General features: G+C 38.1%; 1 protein-coding gene across 2 annotated transcripts in view; it reads right to left on the bottom strand.

Moving 5' to 3' along the window:
• The window catches only part of Grm7 (glutamate metabotropic receptor 7), a 905,956-nt gene that overhangs the window by 422,978 nt on the left and 459,394 nt on the right, over positions 1–23,584 (bottom strand). For both annotated transcript variants that reach the window (XM_042273759.2, XM_042273760.2), the window contains exons 3-4: positions 21,680–21,821; positions 15,780–15,934 (exon numbers count right to left, since the gene is read on the bottom strand). In XM_042273759.2, the coding sequence (XP_042129693.1) occupies positions 15,780–15,934; positions 21,680–21,821 (297 nt within the window). The remainder of the gene's footprint in view (positions 1–15,779; positions 15,935–21,679; positions 21,822–23,584) is intronic.

The raw sequence follows: 23,584 nt of genomic DNA, 5'->3' as shown, positions 1-23,584 counted from the left end.
AGGGAAAGAGAGGCAGAAGAGGAGGGAAGGAGGAAGAAAGGGATGGAAAAAGGGAGCGAGGGAAGAAGAAGGAGGGAGGGAAAGAAGGAAGCAGGAAGAAAGGAATAGAAAGAAAGGAGAAGAATGCAGGAAAAGAGAAGGGGAGGAGGGGGAATGAAAAGAGAGGCAGGGAGGGAAGAGGAGAGAGGAAGGAAGGGAGAGATGGGGGGATAGGAAAAGAAGGAAGGATAGAAAGAGAGATGGAGAGGACTGGAAAGAGGGAAACAGAGACATTATGCAGAACTCTCATAACCTCTGATAAGTCCAAAAAGTGTTCAAATTCTGACACCTTGAAGTGACTTCCTTAGCATGTGCATCATGACATGCATATAGAATTAAAAAGAAAATAGAGTTCCTCTTTGTAGTAACTAAAATACCTGCAAAGTTTTTCAATACTAAATGTTCAAAGTCTGTTTCAAATGCTGCAGGTTACTGGAGTACATGTATTGCAGAAAGCCAGCCAGATGAGAACAGCAGCAGAGAGGGTATTTGAAAGGATATGCAGTCACACAGGGAGATTAGGACCTGTTGGTAGAACTGGACTATGTGTGCCTGGGTCTGGAGGTCTATGGCTACAGTGATAAATTTGTGCTTGGATAATGATGGAACTATAGCATTCAAATTGAAAATAAAGTACTCATTATGTTCTATGCATTTTTCTGAGCATTATACATGGGGTAAATGCATATCATTGATAGTAAACTGAAAACTACACAGAGTAGATTATTTTTATAAGCATGAAAGGAAGCCAGTAACTTAGTATTTTCCAAGTCCTATCTTGCAGGCACAGCTGAAGCCAGTATGACTTCTGCAAAGCTTCTTGTAGAAAACCATCTTAGTGGGCACTAGAAACCATGACTTCTAGGCTAGAGAACAGTGTGCCATCTCTGAAGAGCACCAGGAAATAGCAGGACAAAACTGAAGTGCCTTCTCCCAGGCACTGAGGATGCAGCTTTGAGAGAGAGCACTTGCCCAGCATGTACAGTGCCCTGGGTTCCATCCCCTGAACTGTAAGAAAACAAAGCAAAACACTGTTGTCTATCAAGTGTTCTATGGAAGGATAAAGCAATAACCCAAGGAAGGAGTTCCATGGAGCCACAGTACCCCACAGCAAGTCTCATGTTAAGAAAAGTGGATGACAAGTTAAGAGATAGGCAATTTTTCCACTTTACATTTCTTTCTTTCTCCATCTCCCTCTCTGGAAACTATCCCCTATGACCCAATTGCCAACCTCCTACCTACTTTGTCGTGTTTCTCTCAAACCACAGGTAAAACTGCATCACAGACATCAGTTCTAATCTCTCCAATTGCTCATGGTGGCTTGCTTGATATTTGACCCCAAGGATAAACCCAGGGTCTTGAGCATTAAAGCAAGTTCTCTATGTCCTTTAATCACAAACAAATGTCTCAGAAATATCTTTAACTTTGAGCCTGTTAAAGGGAAAACACTACCATCCCTTTCGATTATGTGGCACCATCTATGGTTTAAGAGAACATCACAGTAACTACTGCAGACATAGCTGGTAAGATATTAAAATGACATTAGCTCAACAGTGACAAAAATGTGGCTCCTATTCAGTATGGCCACTGAACTTCCAAGTAAGCTTCCTCCTATGACACTGTATGACAAGGAGGCTATCATTCACCTCTCAAAATAGTGTTTAGGTTTTTCTCTTTGGTTTACTATTGTTCAGCTGATGCTGTCACCTTTAGTTACTGTGGATGCTACAGAATTAATTTCAAATGTTTATTTTCACTCTTCCAAGAATTGGGGAGTCTTGTTACTTGGGCGAGGTGACCTGTTTTCTCAGGAAAGTAGACTTTAGCAGTGCTGTCAATATTTCTGGAAGTCATGAATTAATGTGACAGAATGCATACTCAGGTATGGCTCTTGCTGGTGTTTCTCACTCGAGACCTTAGATGAGTGCTTCTTTATTAACAAGATACATTGGTAAACAAACTAAACACACAGCCTCCAACCCTGGAAAACTAAGAAGTGAGAGAAATAGCCCATGTATATTACAATGCTGCCTTTGAAGACTGCAGCAAAAGTAGTGCACCATCATGCACACATTTTTATTTTGACAGCTTGGTCCTTACAAAATCAGCTTATTCATACGTATGATATGGGGCAGCTACAGATTCGCCAAACTGAAGCTCAAATTCTAGCTCTTGACCCCAATGGTACATCTTCTATGGTATAGATCATAATATGCTGTTACACATGGTGTTTAGCTAATTTAATCTGGCAAATAGGTTTGTCCCCTAAAACATCAGAAAGAAAATATTATAAAGTAAGTTTGTTTCTACCTATCAGGAACTACATTTTACCACTATGCATTAGCACTGCCCCTGGTGTAAGTAGGTCAGATGGCAACTCATAGTATAGTCAGGCCTCTCCTTCCACCTTTACATGGCTTCTAGGTCTCAAACACAGGTCACCAGGCCTGTACCACACATTTCTTTGCCTGCATGAGCCATCTGAATGCCCCCTGATGACATGTTAATGAGACATACTGGCCAATTAGTGGCTAAATTCCATGGATATCTTTGCATGGCAGGGTATACCACACAGTAGGAAAGGCAGAAAGACTTAACATCCCGATAATTTATCAGTGTTCTTGAGGGTTTTATAGCCTGGAGTCTGTGGGGATGCACCGCTCAGTGAAAAAGAAAAGTGGCCACTATGCCTCTCCACTCAGACTAAAGCATAGCTACTCTGACTTAGCACTCCCCTCTTTCTTCTCCTGGGCCGTGTCTGGCTCAGACATTATTTACAGGCCATCTTTATACAGAGCCTACAGCTGATTGACTACAGGCTGTTCCTCCTGGTTTTGTAGTGACTGAGTCTCTGAATAGACTCCTGACCCATCCATTTCTATAAGTACAGGCAGCATTGCTCATGGACAATCTTCAAAAGTTCTGTTCCATTCATTCCTTTTGTTCCGATGATGTTTCCCTTCATAAGACAGGCATGGAAACCTGTGACTTTGATTCTGCTTCTGAAGGACTCTGTAAGAAATGGAGACCCCTAAAAATGGTGCCTTTTTGACAATCAGTCACCTCACCAAGCTGTATTTCCTTTTGATTTTTTTAAAGATGAAGTTTGTAGACTAGATCTCCTCTCCCCTAAATAGACTGTAGGAAGTAACAATGAAAACAGTGTTAGGAACCAGGTAGAGTCTATAATAAAATCCTGGTTTCAGCAGATACCATCTTATGTAAATTTCTGCATGTAACTGAAACTAAACATTTAATTTTTTAATCTATGAACTGGATCAAAATAGTTTCTGCTTCTGACATGTACTGTACAATTCCTGTCATGTGTCTAACAGAAGCTTACTTCTAACTTCCCCACTGGAAATAGCAATTCTCTCATTCCTCTATTGGTAAGGAAAGAAGGAAAACATTGTACACAGTCCCTATATGAAATATTAACACAGCTGCTCCAAAGAATCCTTTTACTATTGACAATTTCTGAATATGCTTGGGCTTTTCTTGAAGTCACGTAATAATTTGCTAGAAGTCATTCACATTAACACTGCCATATGGGGTCTGGATATAATTGAGCACAGGACACCAGCACCTATACTGGTACCTGAATTAATCAGTGCAAAGCAAGAGCATCTCCAGGAATACCCCTTGTAACCCAAAGTGAGTCCCAACCATGCTGTGCTTCATGCGGGTTTTATGATTTTTCCTTGTTTGTCAGTTTTAGTTCTATAAATGAGACAGAATTTTGCAATTTAACTTTTAAAAGTTTGAATACATTATTTCTCTAAATGTCAGTGTCAACATGATAGGCTTTTGGCAAACTCGTATTTAATTTAAAAGTGTAACTGCTGGAAGCCTAGGAGTGTTAAACCTGGAAATAGATAATGGAGAATTTGGTTCTACTTTGATTTGTTGTATAAGAACTGAAAAAACAACAGAGATTATAAATAATTAAGGGATTATCTGTTTCCTAAGGGGGAAAATTATGTGATTAATTATTTGGGAGGATTGGTCACAGGATGATTTTGAAAGCTGTCAAACTTGTCAAGTAAGTGAACTTTTCAGTGAATATATATTGTTAAGAGTATATAACAGACAAAAGACTATCATGTATATGGGTAGAATTATACACAGAGAACTCATCTAGGTATAAAGTTTATTAGTATTACCACTAGAAGAATTCCTATGAACATTTTAAAATTTTTATCTATCTGAGTGCTTTCATACATGTATGTATGCATACCATGTGTCAACCTGATGCCCATGGAGCCAGAAAAGGGTATTGGATAACCTTGAACTGAAGTTACAGATTATTGTGAGACACCATGGGAGTGCTAGGAACTGAACCCAAGTCATCTGCAAGAACAGGAAGAGCTCTTAACTGCTGAGCCAGCATGCCAGCCCTGGGCTCCTAAAATGCTGTGCCAACCATGATCTTAACTCATTCTTTCCTTGCTTGCCCTCTTTAGCTCCACCTTTCTACATAATTTCAATTTCTCATTGACTTCCATGCGTTCTTACCATTTTCCTTCATGTTTGTAATAAAAGCTCACAGAGAGGCCTCTACCAAGAAGATGGAAGAAAGCGCTTGTATACAATTGTCATATGGTACATGGAAAATGTGGGAGAATGTGAAATTTACCAGTAAAACCTGCTTTTCCCCCAAAAGAGTAATACAAAAAAAAACTGAGATATTTATGCATTGATATTATCTTTTGACTTGAAATGGGATGTATCAGGAAGTATATCTGCAGATTATTCACAAGCTAACAAATTATGATTTATCAAAGGATAAATGCATTGTAGAATATTGACCAATGGAATAAATCACTCTAATATACAAGAGTGAGGACTTGATCCCTAAATATTAGACTGAGTAAAACAAACATCATTTTTTTTTCTTTCAGAAGCACACATGATTGCATTCAACATGATTCTATGGCATTCAAGAACAGCAAAAGGCAAGATATATGTGCTGTAAGATAAAGATATGATTCCATATAGCATGGCACACAGGTAGATGCTTATGATCTCAGCGTAGAAAGGGTAAGCAGGAGGTTCACATGAGTTTAAGGTCAGCCTGTGCTAAATATTTAGTGCATTCTGGGCTAGTCAGAGATACCTAGCATAACCCTGTCTCAAGAAACAAAATAAAACAAAAAATGGTAGTGTGAAAGTTCATAAGGGAGGTAGTATTAATTTTCTTAAAGATGGTAGGATTGGTACAAGGAGACAGAGTAAAGATTTCCATGTGGTGTGATACAAATATATTATCTCAATTTATGTGGCAGTTACCTTAATATGTACATATGTTAAAATTTATTGGGTATCACATTTAAGATGTGCATGCCTAATTTATTCAAATTACAGCTCTGGTTTTGAAAAACTCAGTAGTAACCAAAGCCAGCAGGATATAAAACATATGTTCTGATAACCTGAATTCCATCCTCAAGCTGTGCATGTTAGAATGATTCCCATAGGATGTACTCTGGCCACCACACTTGATCTGTAACACATGCATGTCTCTCTCTCTCTCTCTCTCTCTCTCTCTCTCTCTCTCTCTCTCTCTCTCTCACACACACACACACACACACACACACACACACACGATAAATAAAATATAGTTTAAAAAAATGTAGCATAGGGTCTTTAATCAAAGTACATATCTACATGACATTGAATCTAGTGTGGATTATGTCAGTGTTTGTTTTAACCATGATAAATTAATGAATCTACCTGCTTTTATGTAAATTGTAGTAGTAGCTAAAGGCTCGCTCATAAGGGAACTGGGGTACAACAGTGCTTGCCTATTATCCCAGAATTTGGTAAAAGGAAGTTAAGACATAGAATCAAGGCAAAACAATGTTCTATATCAAGTAAGAAATAGCACAGTACAGTTAGACTTTGGAAACTCTTGAACAGTGCCTTTAGAGTTACAGAAAGGGTTGCTTTAATTTTAACATTCCAATTAACCTACAGAACAGACCTAATATCACAAACATAGTGAACCTGAAAAACACCCATTTTTTTCATTTATAAGGATTTTTTTCTCCCTTTTCCAAATGAGGAAAGATTAAGAAGCAATCAATTTGTCTTAAAGAACATTAAAGAAGCCCTTTCAACCTCCCAAAGTTTATAAATGGCTTTTCTCCCTGCCATCCATTTGGACAACTTAATGCTCCTTTAAATTCTCACATTTGCTTTACTTTTATATTTGTATTTGGCTTTAAAAAACTTCAGTAATCACATCTTTTTGTTCAGTTTCAACTCAAAAGAATAATCCTCTTCTTCCTTATTTTTAAATGCTAGGTGGGGTCTCATGTAGCTCAATCTTGCTTTGAACTCTTTGTATAGCCAAGGATGACCTTGAACTCTTGAGTCTACTATCTCTGTTTCTCATGTTCTGGGAGTTCAGGTATGAGCCACCAGACCCAGTTTACTATGGTAGGAAAGCAATCTACTTACTGATCTGTAAACCCAAACCTTTTGGTTGCTTACAGGGAAGTTTGTCAGCTCTTGGATGGGCCCAGTGCTAAGAAAGTAGGGGATGGTATTCAGTACTTTCAGTCATTGTGGGTCTTTTTTTTTTTCAGGCAATGAACCAGCCAATACTCTCCTAAATGATTCTACTGTTGTTTAGCTAATTGTATATAGTCTCCAACTGTCCTCTTAACTCTCTTTACTTAGATTAGTGTAACTTCCAGACCTCATCAGAGTTTCTCATTTTGATAGATGGTGGTGAAGACACAACATTCAAAGCACAGAGCATAAGTGTCAGAGGGTTTGTCAGCTGCAAAAGGGACAGCTATATCACACCTCTCCCCAAGGCTCAGGGACCATCACAAAGGAGGAGCAGAAAGACCATAAGAGCCAAGAGGTCAGGGAGGACCAGAGTGAAGCAGTGTCTTCTTTTCAAGATCACGGAACTCATGACAACACAGCAGCTGTGTTTGCCTGCACAAATCAAGCCAGTCAACAGTTGAGAACGGAGTGGGAAACAGGCCCTATCAATAAATGATGAGTGCTAGACAGTTGGCTTTGTGGGGAGGGAGTCAGTTTTCTCTAAGGGTGTGCAGCCTGATAGATCTACTATACCCCAGGGGATAGCCCCTCATTCATGATTATATGGTAAGAACCAAATGGAGTCAATGGATTATTAAAATTACTTTTTTTAAAAAAAAGGACATAAAGTTGGGGGAGTGGGGAGATGGAGAGGATCAGTGAAGAGTTAAGGCAAAGAGTGGGGAGTGACTATGTTTAAAACACATTGTACAGAATGCACAAAGAATTAATGAAATTGCAACTTAAAATCCATTGTTTTGTCTGCTAGAGATCACATGACTGATGTCTTGAGAAGAAGAGTTTAGGATGGTGAAGGTAATATTTGTACTGGGGATAGATGACTGGGAAGCAAGGAATTTCAATACATAGAGATGTTTTTACTTTGGATACTTCTTCATTCTACCTTCAGGTTTGTTATTGTTGTTGTATTCGTTGAGACTCTGCTTTATTCTGTAACTTAGTCTGGATTTAAATTAGTTGTCCTCTTGCCTCAACCTTCCCAGCACTAGAATCTGTTTCAGATTTTCAGTTTTGTGGCCCTCCACCCAATTGCTTACTTTTCAAACTTCTGTAAGTTTGTCACTTTTTCCATTAAGCCTCTATTTGAACAAAACCAAGACCAGTATTCTCATTTTTCCATTTAATATATCATCTATGTTCTTAGAACTTCACTATTCTGTGATTTCTTTTTCCTTTTCCCTTTACCTTGAGAAAAATGCTTCTGTTTATATACAGTAGACAATATTGGGGCTTTCTCTCTTTCCCCATATATATATATATAAATATTGTAAATTGTGTATATAGCATATGTATATTATGTATATATATCAAATAATAAGTGAAATATATGATAATAAATGAACCCAAGTGTATAGTTCCTCTTAGATTTTTGCAATATTTGTACACACTGATAGGACTTCAGATGCAAAATCAGTCTAATGTTACAGAGAATAGAATCACTACTTTTTGTGCACACTTGGGCAATTTTCCTTGTAAAGCAGCGTATTCCTTGACTCACATGATAGTTTGTGATGATTAATCTTGCTTGTCAGTTTGACTGATTCTATAATCAGCTAAGAGAGATGGCTCAGATGGGTCTGTAAGAACATTTCCTGGAAGGATTAACTAAGGTTGAAGACCCTCTCTCAGAGAAGGTTGCACATTTCTGCTAGAGCCCAGATAAGAGGAGGTCCAAGGGGAAAGTTCTTGATTTTGTTCTGTTCAGTCTACCTTTGTCCCTTGCTGGTGAATGCATCTATCCTGTTCAGTTTAGTTGTTCCTGGTGCTATTGACATCCTTCACTACCATCACAGTTCAGCTTCTTAGGTTTTCCAAGGCAAAATGAAAACTAGTGGCTCTCCAATAATCTTCTAGGCATTCTGCATAAGATTGGGACCATTAAGGCATTCGGGTTGAGCTGCTATTGGACTCTCAGCCTCTAGAGTGTGTACACAATCACTATTGAACCAATGATTCAAAATTATCATTTAAGATGAACTAATAAATCTCCTTTATGTTACATATTCATTGCCTTGATGTTCTTTCTTTAGAGAGCCCTGACTAAATATACTCATCTTTAAGGAATGGTATTAGACTAGTTTTCTGGCTAAAAGACTTTTTTCATTTTTATTCTTCTCTGTCATCTGTGATCATCATGTTAGATGTGTGACTGTATCTGCCTTGTTGCATGTTATATCTCAATATTTATGTTCTTGGTTTATAGACTTTTTGAGCCTGTAACATCAATGTTTATAGAAGACTTTAATGAAAAAGTGGCTATGATTATGAACTTGCAGAATATCATTGCTCTCATATTAAATGAGGTTATAGGTCAATAACCAACATATTGCTAAAATAAACAGCAGGGATTATTGCAGAATAGGAGACACAAGAGTGTAAGAGCCAGAGATGGTGGATGATGACAAAGGAAACAGTATCTTCTGCATACAAAAGTGCAGCTGTACATATATGCTTACAGTGGTTGTGAGCATGCACAAGATCTCAGGGCAGACTGGACCCTAACAAGGAAGGAGAGTTAGGCACAAAGATCCACCAACAGCCAAGCAGGTATTGGCAACTGATAGCCACTGTAAGAGGGAGAGTCAGTTTTCTTCAAGTGTGCAACCCCTGGTAGGTTAACCACGCTCCAGTGGAAGTCCACACATCTTAGTGTATATGGATATCACAAGTTGATTGGACTCCGTGGGTGGATGGGAGGGACATTCACAATGTTCAATGAGTCAGGAAATGAAGTGGATCTAAAAGAACTAGGGAGAAGGTAGGCAAATATGGTCAAAATACATTGTATGAAATTCTTCAAATAAAGTAATAAACAAAACAAAACAAAACAAACACTGTGGACTGTGGTCCTGTCAATGTTTGTGGTTGCAGATGCTTGTTATATCTTCTCTCATTGAGCAAAGGTCCAGACAATCACACATGGATGAAGTCATCATAACTAAACAGGAGACAAGAGTCAAGACTATTTTTTTTTTTAGATTGTTATAGCTTCAAACTTTCTGGTTTCATGAAAAGCAAAAATCCACTTAATCTTGACTAAAAAATCATGAGATCCTTTTTTTTTTTTTCCCAAAGGCAGTTTTTTCTACATTGGGTCCAAAGGTTGAGTGGATTTGCTTGGGTGTTTATTTATTTGTTTGTAGGTTTATTATTTGTTCCTTCACATATCTCAGATGTAAAACTCACTGAAAAAATATCACTACTTGTAAAAGTCATTAGAAGTTGATTTGAAATAAGATTTTCTTGTACTTATTTCTCAGGGTTATTGTCTATGTTAGAAGCAAAATGGAAGTGATTCAGGACCCATTTTGCCTGTCATAAGAGGGTGCCTAGGCCAGCCTGCTTTAGAGAAGCAGGGCAGATTAGAGGTGAAGAGCTTAAGACAGTGTGAACATACTTTCCTTGGACGAATTGTTGGGGTCAGAGAATTGCTGCACATCTTAGCTAACGGAGCCACATACATGTCAGCAAAATGAAGGCATGCATGGGCTCTTATGAAAACATAGAGAAACTGAAAATTATAGGAATATCTTGGCTCAAGAGCTAAAGGACTACTGCCAAATAATGGTGAAATTCTCTAGATTTGTCAGGAATACTGGGCAGGTAGCCCAGCCATAGCTGATCCTTCCATCGCTCAGATCCTGTCACCATCAATAGAAAGGAAGAAAAATGGCATCCTTAGCTAAAACACAGCAATGCTTCTCTGTAAATGGAGAATAAATACAGAGGGACAAGAGGGGATCAAAGCTGATGTCACAGAGGCAGGCATGTTGATCCAAAATAGGTTTTTATGTTCATGTATACATCATGCATGACTGGGGAGATTGTTCCATGAGGTGGGTAAAGTATTGCCCATACAAGCACAAGGACCTGAGGCTAGATATCCAATACCCAAGTGAAAGTCAGAAGTGATGGAAGCATGTGCCTCTAGTCCCAGGACGTCGTGGAGGAGGTAAGTTGATCCTTGGAATTCTCTGAATAATCAGCCCAGCTGAAATGAAGAACTCCAGCTTTAGCAAGAGGTTCTTTCTCAAGAAATAATGTAGAGAACCAATTGAAGAAGACATTCACACAAAGATGCATGCCCTGCGCGCGCGCATGTGCACGCGCGCGCGCGCGCACACACACACACACACACACACACACACACACACACCAGTGTCAGTCAAAGGCTCAGATTCAGATGCTGGTGAAACACTGAAAATTGAACTGGAACAGGAACAGAGTGGGAGAGCAATTAAAGAGATACTAGGAGAGAGGGAGACATCATGAGGATAGGGAGAAACCTAGTACTATGGAAGTTCCCAGGAATCTATAAGGATTACCCCAGTTTAGACTACTAGCAATAGTAGAGAGGATGCCTGAACTGGTTTATCTCAGTAATCAGATCAATGAATACCCTAACTGTTATCAGAGAGCCTTCATCCAGTAACAGATGGAAGCAGATGCAGAGATCCACAGCTAAGCACCAGACCAAGTTCCAGAAATCCAGCTGAAGAGAGAGAAGAGGGATTCTATGAGCAAGGGACATCAAGATCATGATGGGGAAACCTACAGAGACAACCAAGCCAAGCTAGTGAGAACTCATGAACTTTAGACCAACAGCTGTGGAGCCTCCATGGGACAGGACTAGGCCCTCTGTATAAGCGAGACAGATATGTAGCTTGATTTGTTTAAGGGTTCCCTAGCAGTAGGATCAGGATTCATCACTGGTCCATGAGATGACTTTACGGAGCCCAGTACCTATGGCAGGACACCTTGCACAGCCTTGATGCAGGGGGAAGGTCTTTGAACCTGCCTCAATTGAATGTAACAGGCTCTGCTGACTCCCCATGGGAAGCCTTACCTTTTCTGAGGATGGAATGGCAGATAAGCTGGGGTGGGGGGAAGACTGGGGGAGTCAAGAGGAGGGGAAAGAGGGGATCTGTGATTGGTATGTAAAATGAATAAAAAATTTCTTAATGAAAAAAAAGAAAATATGAACCTAAAAGGTAAAGCTGTGGCTGATTAATTTATTTCTTTGCAACCCAACATATATCCCAAAGATAAAGGGGTATAATATGAATGTTTGCAAGATATCCTTGCCCAATATAATATGATATAGAGAATTTAGCAAGCATGGGACTAGTAGGAGGGACAAAACAAACACATATAATATGCTGGAGAATGGAATCCTTATTTGTCTTTATGAAATGTGTTCCACTTGTCTTCTGAGTTTAGACCCTACATAACTTTACTCACATTCAGCAGTGTAGCTGAACTCATCCCCATCCCCTTTTCTTAGGAATGGCATTTTGAATGCAGATCCTCAATTTTATTTTTCTTTCTGCTGTGAAAGTGAAGCAGTTTAGTTCTTTTTTGTGATAATATACAATGATAGTATCCCTAGATAGAAGCTGTGACATTTTCCTCATGGCACTGTGGAAATCTTCACATTTCTTTGGAGGGAGCCATAGAGATTTTAGAAATTACCACTGTTCTATCATGTTTGAATGTCATATTTAACAACATTTCTTCTCTATTTTATTGTATTGAGAAGTGATTTTTGCATGTGTGTGTGTGTAGTCAATGTGCATGTTTATGGGCTAATGTGTGGGTACACATGCATGTGTGGAGTCCTGAAAATGATGCCAGGCACCTTTCTGGGTTGCTCTCCATTTTTATTATTGAGTCAGGATCTCTCACTGAATCTCCAGTGCCTTGCCCTGCTGCCTTCAAAGTTCTGGGATTACAGGATCTAGCCATGACTATGTACCTTTTATGGGGTTCTAGGAATCAAAGCTCTGGTCATCACACTTGAGTGGCAAATGTTTTATTCATTGAGCAATCTCCCCAGCCCCTGTAAGGTTTTATTTGATGTTTTCCTTTTGCTTTTAAGAAATTCATAAGGCTCTTTTTGGTGTGATATAATAAATTTGTATATCCCTATATATACACAGAATACAATTTTTTCTTTCAAGTACTTATAAAACCCCATTAATACTTAGCAATTTGCTAAAATATAATTCCCATATGGTTAGTAGCCATGAAATATAGTCATCATATCTATGTGACACCTAGGGCTTAGGAAGAAAGGACTCAACTGAGGCTCTAGAATCTCTTACTTCTCCTTACCCAAGACCCGATACCCCATTCACTGTTCCACAAAGTCACCTGGGTGAGCTTTCTAGCTCACCCTGTTCATAGCTGACTCCATGCTATGATGCCATTGTCACTTTTAACATCTAGCACAATCTCCTTTCCAGACAGGACATTTTATGTTGTAATAAACAACAGCCATATTTTGTGTCAGACCCTTATGTGGTCTGTGATTCCTAATCCACAAAGGCAGATAATAACTTAATTTTTTTTTTAAATTTTTCACAATTACCAGGGAAAGAGCCACACATGAGAGTTCCAAAGGTACCTATCAGATACTACTAGTACCCTGTGAGGTACTGGAAATGGTGCCCATGCAAGTTTTTCTCACATATGAAGGATTGAATTCCATGGTAGTAGAAGGCATGGTAGTAGAAGCATGGTGACAATATATCCACAGTTAGGAAGCAAAGGAAGACAAATGCTGTTGTTCACCTTGTTTTCTCCTTTTTGGGTCCTCAGCTACATGGTAGATTGAGCTACCCACATTCGGCATGGATCTTTCCACCCTTTATCCAAAACTATAAAAATCCCTCACAGACATACACAGAGGGGTGTGTCCATTGTGATTCCAAATTCATGCACGCTGACAGTATCAACCATCACAGCAAGACAACTTAGACTTTATCAAGTGTGATAACAGCAAAAGACAGTGCATAGTTTGTGTCTTTAATGTCCTCTCCCATCTAAGCCTCCTTTCTATTGCCATCCTAAGGCATCATGACCAAGGCAACTTACAGAAAGTTTATTTGAGGTTTACAGTTTCAGAGGGTGAGTCCATGACCACCATATTGGGAAGCATGGCAGCAAGAAGGCAGGCAGGCATGGTGGTGGAGAAGTAGCTGAGAGCTTACATCTTGATCCATAAGTAGGAGGTAGAGAGGTAACTGGGAAAGGCCTGAGATCTTGAAACCTCAAAGCCTACCCTTAATGACAAGCTGTCTCCCATGAGGCCATACCTCCTAAACATTTCCACCAGCTGGGGACCAAGTATTCAAATGAGCTCTGGAGAATCATTTTCATTCAAACAACCAAACCCTCAAAGGTCTAGATAGTGGAGCTTTGGACATCAGGGGTGATGGTCTTGAAAAATGATAAAAAAAAAAAAGTCAATAAGTAATGCCTATAGAGAAGATTGAAGGTCACTGTAAGTATGCCCATAAAGAGAACTTCAGGATACCAGGCATCCCTATCTTTCATTTGCATAATAGCAAGTGTTATTTACCTCATACTTCCACCATAATGTTCTCATCTCAAATCAAGAACAAAGGAAGCAATCAAACCCTGACTGAAACCTCTAAACCCATGAAATGCAATAAACCCATTCCCTTTATGTTACCACAGGTATTTCTTACAGTGAAGCAGAAGCAATGAGTGCAGAGAACTTCCATGCCAAATTAATATTCAAGGAAATACCTAAGGGTCAATAGAAGTTAGTCAACCAAATAGTATGATAATGACTATACTCCAGGGGAGCGTAGAGTCTTCCTAGTGTCTTGTAAACAGGAAAATGTTGAGCAGAATATGATGAGTTCAATAAGGTGGGGGTGTAGAATTACTTCAGGAATCATTAGGCAACTGCCTCACTGTGTTTGCCCCTTTGCTCTTTAGTCCACATCTCTCACTCCTCACTGTCCACCCAGGTTGCTCTCAGCCATCAGTTACTACATAACCTCCCATAAGAAGTCCTCTCAAGCACTGTGTCATACCTACAGGATAACATCTACTCAACCTGCTTTACTTGCTACTCCAGAGCACAGACCAGTTTCCATAGTCTGCTCTCATTAGCTTCTTTCTGACTGTTTCATCCAAATCTGGATGCTCAGAGAGACAGGATATGAGATTTCCCCATATTCTGTTTATTTGACTTGTAGCACAGAACAAATGCACACATTTTTAAGTGAAGAGGAGTAGAGACCATTAAAAATTCCATCCGTTACTATTGCAGCACATCTGTAAATTCAGTGACCTGTTTTGTAAGATTGGCGATTGGCTCTGGGCATGTTTTAGGGGAATAAATTAACTCAAAGCCTCCCAAGGAAAACATAGAAGTGACTCAGGGGATTGTTATCTCCTCAAGATAACATAGAAAAAGACCAGTGACAGATAGAGGCACAACCCGATTTGTTTCAGAAAATCTATACAGACCCCGTAGTCTTCTGGAGAGAATAATTAATTATATTGGAACAGAAAGAAAAATAGAAAGAAGTGCAAATATTTGGTTCCCTTGGTAAAAGGATGGAGTTCAGTGTGATGTGCAAAGCAAACTTGAGAAAATCTTTGGAGACACGATTCACCACAAAGGAAACAGAAAGCAGGTTATCAGCAGAGGAGTTTGTTTTTCTTCACATAGTGTTTCCATTTATACAGAACCTTTCTTTGCACATTAAAGAAAGAATTAATTGAAACCAATATATTCAGTTAGAGTATGGGAATAGCAAGTAACATCACTTTATTGCCCGCCCCCAAAGTCTTTTTAAGAGCAAAGAAGGAAAAATAAAAAAGGGAGATGGCAGAAATGTAAGAAAGCAAGGGCAAACTGAGAAAGGGAGGCAATGCTGGTATCTGCAAAGGGTCATGTCCCTGACTCACTCACAGCCTCTGGAGGGATCACAAGAGGTAACAGGAATGCTATCTTTATGCTTGTCATGCTAAGATGCACAGGGTAAATTACAAAGGGAAAATATTCTCTCTAAAAATGCAGTGTTGTTGCACAGACACTTGGATGTGTCATTGTTTCAGTTCTTAGTAATGGTGATGATCTCTTCTCAGAAAGCTCTTCAGAGTGAGAAAAGAATCTATGTTAATTGCAACATTACCATGAAATAATATAATTTCTACAAAAGAGGCTTGTCAACAAAGGGAACAGAACAGGTGTACAGCTTCATTTGCACTCCATCACTTCACTCTGGAAAACACACCCTGTAAATCCTGTACAAACATGAAACTCCCCAAAGACTTCAGTTTGGGTCACCTAACAGCACATAGCCCCCCTCCACACACTTCACTGCTGACAAAGCACATACCTTCCACAGTTGCTCTCTTAGGCTGGATGGTGATGGCTCCTTCTGCGATATCTTCATGCTGATGCAGTGGGTTGATTTTGGATCCCCAGCTGTCTGACCCCACCCAGAGAAAATGTCCCACTTGGTCAGCTCTTTTGGCTGCTGCAAGGATCTGCCTATGGAAAGAAACACATGAGAGCATATAGGTTTAGAAGCTGAACACAGGCATCTTCAAACTTAAGTAGAATCAAAAGAAGCTCTGCAGTCTCAGAACACAAGCAAGCAGTAGCAAAGACTATGATAAGGATTTGTATACTGCATATGTAAAGAAATTCATAAACGAATAACAAAAAAGTCAATGCCCTTTGAGGGAAACAAGGGAAAGATGTTAGAAGTCAAAGGTAAAGGAGATAATAACATGTAATAAACTGGAGACACATATTCACATGTATTAGAAATTGTGAAAGCACAACTTAGAAAAAGATCCTAAATGCCTTTCTCAAAATGGCCAAATCATGTCTTGTTTTACTTCATTTTGCAACATTGGTCTTCAGATGGAGAGGTGATATGCAGTAAATTTCACTTTTAGGAAATACTATATTAATATAGATCATAGTTCTCCAGTCATTTATTAAAATAAGCATAATTCTACTTTCAACATAAAAGTTCATTTTCTATGTTTATAGATGGATACAGTTTGCATATATCAAAGGCTACAAGAGAAAAAGTATGAAAGGGAAAAAGGACATTAGTGAGAAAGTTATCAATATTGGGATGTTGACAAGAGGTAAAATATGAGAGACACGTGCACATGCATACATATATCCACACACATATACACACTTCCATACATAAACACACATACACAAACAACTATACCCATATATACAAACCCACATACACACAGAAATTCTCATCACTCAGGACTTTCAAATTTTAGGTACCACATAAGTTCATAAGTAAATCAATAAAGATATGTTTAAAGATAACATGTGGGACAGTGAAAACTCAGATCACATTTTCTCTTTTCTGGACCAAAAAAAAAAATAGACTGGCAATTTTCTAACAAAATCATAAGAAATTATTCCCTAACAGTATGACCATCTGAGCAACAAAAGCAGAGGAGAAATTTTTGTGTGAAGTGATGAAAGGAGTGGGTAGGAATAAGTATGTAACCGTGTATTAAATATTGAAAGTCGAGGCTACTTAAATGGAGTAGACATTTGCTTCAAAAACAAACATCATATTAGAAGAAAAAATTATTCTGTATTTTTTTATCTACCCCTTTCAAAAAGATCTACAAATTTGACAGGAAGGAATCATGTAATAGAATAGCCAATTCTATACCGGCTGAGACCCCCATCAGTTGATAAGTCCATGTCTACAGCTGGCAAGTGCCTACCTCAAATCTCCACAGGTACAGAAGAACCCAGGGACAAAAGAAAAAAAAAATAGCAAGGAAAAGGACACTTCCATGGAGTGGGGGACAGATATTACAGGAGGAAGTTCAAAATAACAAATTCACTTAGCTAAGGTGTGTAAAGATAACCAACAGCAAGATATGGGAAAAACTAAGAACATAAACAAGAACTTTTGTATTAAAAATGAAAAATTACAGTTACTTTTGAGAAAACAAAGAAAACAAAACTAAATGTTATACATAAGAATGTTAAAATAAAAATAAGATTATACACAGTCAAGATTTCCTGAAGAAATGTGTAGAAAAAATAATATTATTTTCAACAATGGCTTTTAACTATTGCTAATAAGACAATTCCAGAGATCACTTCTATAGTTTATTAATTATTTACCAATCAACTGTTGAATTGAGAAGATGAATTTGTGAATTAAAAAAACTAAACTGTTGCAAAAATAGAGAAACAAAACATGTTACAAAAGTACCAACTAGAAATAACAAAATTATCCTGTAAAGTTGAGAGAAATTCAAAAAAATCCCAGAGAAATCAGATTAATTTCTTAAGAGACAAAGGGGAACAAAATATGAGAATAATAATATAATAACAAAAAATCTGAGAAAATATTTTAATTCAGAATTATAATATTTAACATATAATGAATTCCAATGCAAAGAGAATTTTCACATGTGCCCAGTGAGGCATTCACATTTGGAGAGATGAGGACATCTGGCAGAGGCGGGAAAGTTAGAGGAAGCCAAGAAAACAGGTTAAGACCAGCCACATATAAATAAATGAGCATTTACTCAAAGTTCAGACAGTGACTAAATTCTAATGTGAGTCACAAAGGTTAGGTAGAGTTTGTGCAATCTCCATACTATAGGAGAAAGCTGCAGTGCATGAACAAGTTCCTTGTAAACATTAAACTGTGTTTAACTAGAGGCTGTCTGTATATATAGAGGCTACAGTTTTTATAAGAGATAATATTAATTATTTCTTGTAATCATTTACTTAGACATTTAATTTTTCTACAGAGTTGTGGGGGAGTAAAATTTACAGTATTCTTTTATTTTAAAGAAACTTTTACTTATTTCCCTTAGGAAATAAAATAAAAGAATAACTAATGGGCACATGTTACTTTCATGTACAGAGTTATATTTTTGAAGACTCATTTTGTTCTTCCTTGAAGTTCAAATTATCAATACTCATGACTGATTCAGCATTTAGCATCCTTTCAAAACTGAGATATTAATGCCATCTAATTCCTGTTTTCAAAGTGTCGGGAGTTAATGTTGCAGGAAATGTCAAAAATTTCCATCTCCAATGTACAGTTTTTGAAAAAAGAATCAACATTGTGGGGATTCTGTAATCTTCAGATGGTTCTGCCTTGAAGATCACATTCTAGAAGAAACATATGCACCAGATTTTTATCACTGTGCTCAGAAACCAAGATGCCAACACATAAATTGCAATATTGAATAATATTCAATATAGAAAGTAGCTTCATTACAAAAATACACATACTTTATGAGGGGATTATGTACATTTTCTACCCAAAATATAAGCCATACACTACAGGACAAAAGTATTATAATCTTATTCACAAGACTATGATTTTAAAATCTCAACACAGACATACATTACTAATGTATCGGATGTTAGTAAATATATAAAGTAGACAAGAAAAGACATAAAATGGTTGACAAGGATGTTAATAATATCAGGGGGAAACTGGAGCCCAAAGACCAATATAATGTAAACAAAACCTCACAAGTAACTAAAACACAAAGGGGAATAAGACAGCCCAAGATTGATGCAAACAGCATTGTGCCAGGAGAGAAATAATGTATTTAATGGCCATCCAAAACATTTTCCCACAGAAGTGCATAAATGAAAGAGAATCTGAGACAGACAAAGACAAAGTTCAGCAAAACAATGCCATGAGCAAAAGACATGTGCAAGAAGTACCCAGTACCAAAGACATTTAGCTTGACAACTGCATATGTGGTACATGTAAGTTTTAAAATGATAAAACTTGAACCAAGACTTAACCCTGTTTTAGCCCCAAACCTGCAATCCTAGCAGTCAGAGATTGAGGCAGGAGGATCATGAGTTAGAGGCCAGCTGGGGTTATAAAGTAAAACCCTGGAGTTGGGAGGAAGGGAAGAGGGGGAGGGAGGGAGAGCAAGCAAATGAACAAAAGTATCAGCCATAAAGTCCCAGGGAATAAAGCTTCTACATAACATTAAGCACTTGAGCACTAGACTCAGAATTTTATTCATTCATTCAATGGCATTGATTGAGAACCACCTATTCTGTTAGTATCAGGAGTGATAGTAAGGTTAAAAACACCATTCAAAAGTCATCTGGTGTAATGATGGCTAGAGACAATGGACAATACAGACTTATTCAACAACATTCAACCATTCAACAACAACACAGGATGCCATGGGCATAAATCAAAAAATTAAAGTATTATGAAAAGAATTTTCCAGAACCACTCTGGGCAGAGGTATTTTTCTTGATATACACCAGAAACGATGGAAATATCTACAAAGGAGGGGACAGTAATGGCTTCCTGGCCAGCAGTGTATGCAACATGGAGTGTGTAGACCTCCCCACAGGACCGCTTTAAAAGACTTTCATTTGACCTATGGGACAACTGAGATGCAAAGAAAATGGGAACTAGGGATAGAAACCTATTCAAGGACAGAGTAATGATTTATGTGGTGAAAATATTCTCAAATTCCACTTTCCAGATAATGGTTTTGTGACCTCACTTGTGGTCAAGGCCTTCACAGTGGGATGCTAGAAAGATCCAGGGCTGTGGAGTGGGACCCATGGAGCAGGGAGAGGGAAGGAAGTCTTATGAAAAAGACCTTAGAAAATCTCATTGAAGAAATTATCATGGTCTGAACCCTTCAATTTTACCCAGTAACAATAATTCACTTTCAAATTCAATAACACAGAATTTTAAGATACATGGTAAAAATTCAAAATATAACTCTTCCACACAAGGGAAATAGAACCTAACACATTTCTAGACGATTGTATTGATGGCCTTTTTAAGGAAAGGACTGATCTTTCTGGAAGCTACCTTATAAAATCTTAAAATCTAAACACATCTATAGTGTGCAAAATAACGAATCTATGATTAAATTTTAAAAGAGGATATGAAAAATTCTATGTTCACTATAGATATGATATATTAGTCTGATATATTACCTATCACATTATATTATGTATTATTAGTACATATTTCCCATATCTATAGTTTAGTACACATATTTCTGTATAGGAAGTTTGCCATTGTATTATTTTTTATAACTGTGAGATTCTGTGGTGAAAAATGTAATTGTCAATCCACAAGGGAGAAGTTAAATAAATTGCAGAGTACACAGGTAAAATAAAGTTATGTGTATAGATTAAAAAGCTGCGCAGATCCACAAGCACTGATAAACAACGCCCTCTGTTATAAAACACTAAAGCATGCTAGGTCAAGAGCAGACACATGCCGTACACGTACAGGTACTTAAAAATGGATCAGGAGCATAGTACAGAATGTTTCCAGAATGACACATCAGAGATTGACAAGCCAGGAGCCCTGCTACCCACGAGGGAGAACTTGCTATCTAGGATACAGGGTGCAAGACATTTTATTTGGGGTTTTGGACACTGTTAGAAAAAAATTTTAGCCTTTCAGTTAGGTGCAAATTACTATTTATTTTTAAAAAGACAAAAATAAGGATTCTAGGTTTAGGGAGGAGAGGACTGGACCTTCCTCAACTGCATCTACCAGGATGAGCTGAATCTCCAGGGGAGACCTTGCCTTGGAGGAGGTGGGAATGGAGGGTGAATTGGGAGGCTGTGGGGTGGGAGGAGGGAGGACAAGGGAATCCGTGGCTGATATGTAAAATTAAATTAAAAAAATAAAGATTCTAAACTGGGTTATGGTGTTCAGAAATGGAAGCAGGGGGCATTTTAGAAGAGATTCAAAGGGTAACTCTGCATGGTGTGGCTGCAAATGCAAGTAGCTAGGCAAAAAGGGAAGTTAAAAATGACAAGTTTTCAGTGCAGGAAATCAGTGCAGAAAGGAATAGGCAGGTGTGGACTGTAGACATCCAACGGTTGGTATTCTCAGTTCAAATTCTGAGCAATGAAGGCAGAATTATAAACCTTTTGTACTAACAAACACCATTCTTGGGATAAAAGCCTGCAATATTTAGAACTATTTTTCTTAATACAACTTTTCAGAGTCCTAGTACTTTTTCTTTCTACCAATAATTCGATACATTTTGTTCTTAATAGAAATGAAACTACAGCATAGCAAGGTGCTACTGCTTCTGTGGCTGGCAAACTGTGTGGGACAGCAAACACAAAAGACTTTACCACCTTGTAATTACAGCTCTGATCTGACTTTTTTCTGCTCTCCTTGCCAGCATCCTCATCCTTCTGCCTCCTAAAGCTGTGACATGCATAGGAATGAGGTTCACCAGTCATCCTTACTTTATATCCTCATCGTTGGCAAAAATCACGACGGCCCTGGAGTTGGGGGTGTCCAAGAGCTGTTTGATAATTCTATCAAAGTCAATGGTCCTGTCTTTGCGCTCTTGGGGGATTCTCACGGACTGGGCAATGCAGAGCCCACCTGTTTAAGAAAAGAAAGCAGAGTGTCAATAAAGTCCCAACAGAGGTATCGGTAAAAAAAACAAACAGGGAAGATAGTGGGGGGGCAGTTGATACTGAGTCTATAGCATTTTCTTAGGGATGCCTTTGTTTCAGGAAGGCATAAGATACCATGCTTATTCTTGAACTATTTTTGCAAACTTCACTATTTTGCAAAGCATAGCCTCACTCTTTGTAATGCATTTTGAAAACCAATACTTCCCAGGAAAGCTACTGGTATTAACTTTGAGGAAGTAGGTAAAGGGTGACAGACAAAGTGTGTGGATGGAGGTCTTTACAATGTATGTCATGTGTTACGTTCATGTAATAGACACTGAAGCAACTAGTTTCCATATTTATGCCTGAGAGTTTTTTGAACTTGAATTCCCAGACAGTTCTTTTCTCCACCAACACATGGCTCTCTGTTTTTAAAGATCAGCTCCAAAGCAATAAAATGAGAAGCAAAGGAACCAACAAGAACACTGGCTATTACAAACAAAACTGTATAGGTCACATATGCCTGGCCACCCCGCTGAAAACCTGTTTCAAATATTCTGTGATATCTTCCCAGAAATCAATATATTATAGTAACTGGTGTCCCCTGCTTTGTGTTAGGGAACAAGAGGATTAAATAGATTTTTTACTCCATGCTTCTGAGAGTCTTCATGACCTCAATCGATTTTAATGAATGTCTGAAGGAGAAATGGGGGCAGGGGCACTTTACTGAACAATTGATGAATTTTATTTTATTCCAACTGTTGCTTAGTCATCACTACTAATTTATAGCATTTTACAAGATACACTTTTGGACAGGGGAGTGAAGAGAAAAGAAGGAGAGAATATATTTGTAGAAAAAAATAATTATGAAGACCATCCCAGGGGTAGAACACTTAAGTGGGAATGAGAAAACCACCTAGATCTTCCTGTCATGCACTGGGAAGATATTAAAAAAACGGGCTTTCTTACACTTTGAACATGGGCATGTATGAGTATAAATAGGCTTCCACTACTCTGGAATAATCCTCTTGTATATTGTAAAGATTTGTCACTTGAATTGGTTTAATAAAAAGCTGACAGGGCAGTAGCTGGGCAGAAAGTTAGGCAGGAAAACCAGACTAGGAGAATTCTGGGAAGAGGAAGAGTGGAGTCAAGAGTCACCAATCAGAATCAGAGGAAGCAATATGAGAATGTCATACTGAGAAGAGGTACCATGTCATATGGCTAAACATATATAAGAATTATGGGTCAATTTAAGTGTAAGAGCTAGTTAGTAATAAGCTGAGCTACCAGCCAAGCACTTATAAGTAATATTAAGCATCTAAGTAATTATTTGAGAACTGGATGGCCGGACAGAAACTTCTGTTTACATTCCACAAACACAGAAAAGCATAATCTCTGATCCCAAATTAAGACTCCACTGAACTTTAGTCTCAGTTGGTATTATTGTTATGCTAGACCGTTTCTCCAACTTCAGCTCTCAAGAAAATACCTGTAATACTCTTCAATATACATATGCCCTACAATGCTGTAATCAGGTTAATCAATCTAGCTGAAATTTCTAGAACCATACATACAACAAGAGTAGATACTTCTTTTAAGTACAACTGAAAGGTTCATTAACAGAAATCATATCTTGGCCTTAAAGAAAAAGAAAATGAAAGCTCACAGAAATCATACAAAGTATAGACTCAGATCTTAACAAAGTGAAAGTCAATTACAAAAGTCATAGGAAGATCCAGATATTTA

The sequence above is a fragment of the Peromyscus maniculatus genome, chromosome 3, assembly GCF_049852395.1.
Source record: "Peromyscus maniculatus bairdii isolate BWxNUB_F1_BW_parent chromosome 3, HU_Pman_BW_mat_3.1, whole genome shotgun sequence".
Taxonomy (NCBI): Eukaryota; Metazoa; Chordata; class Mammalia; order Rodentia; family Cricetidae; genus Peromyscus; species Peromyscus maniculatus.
Note: the sequence above shows the minus strand (reverse complement) of the source record. Positions and strands in the feature narration are given on the sequence as shown.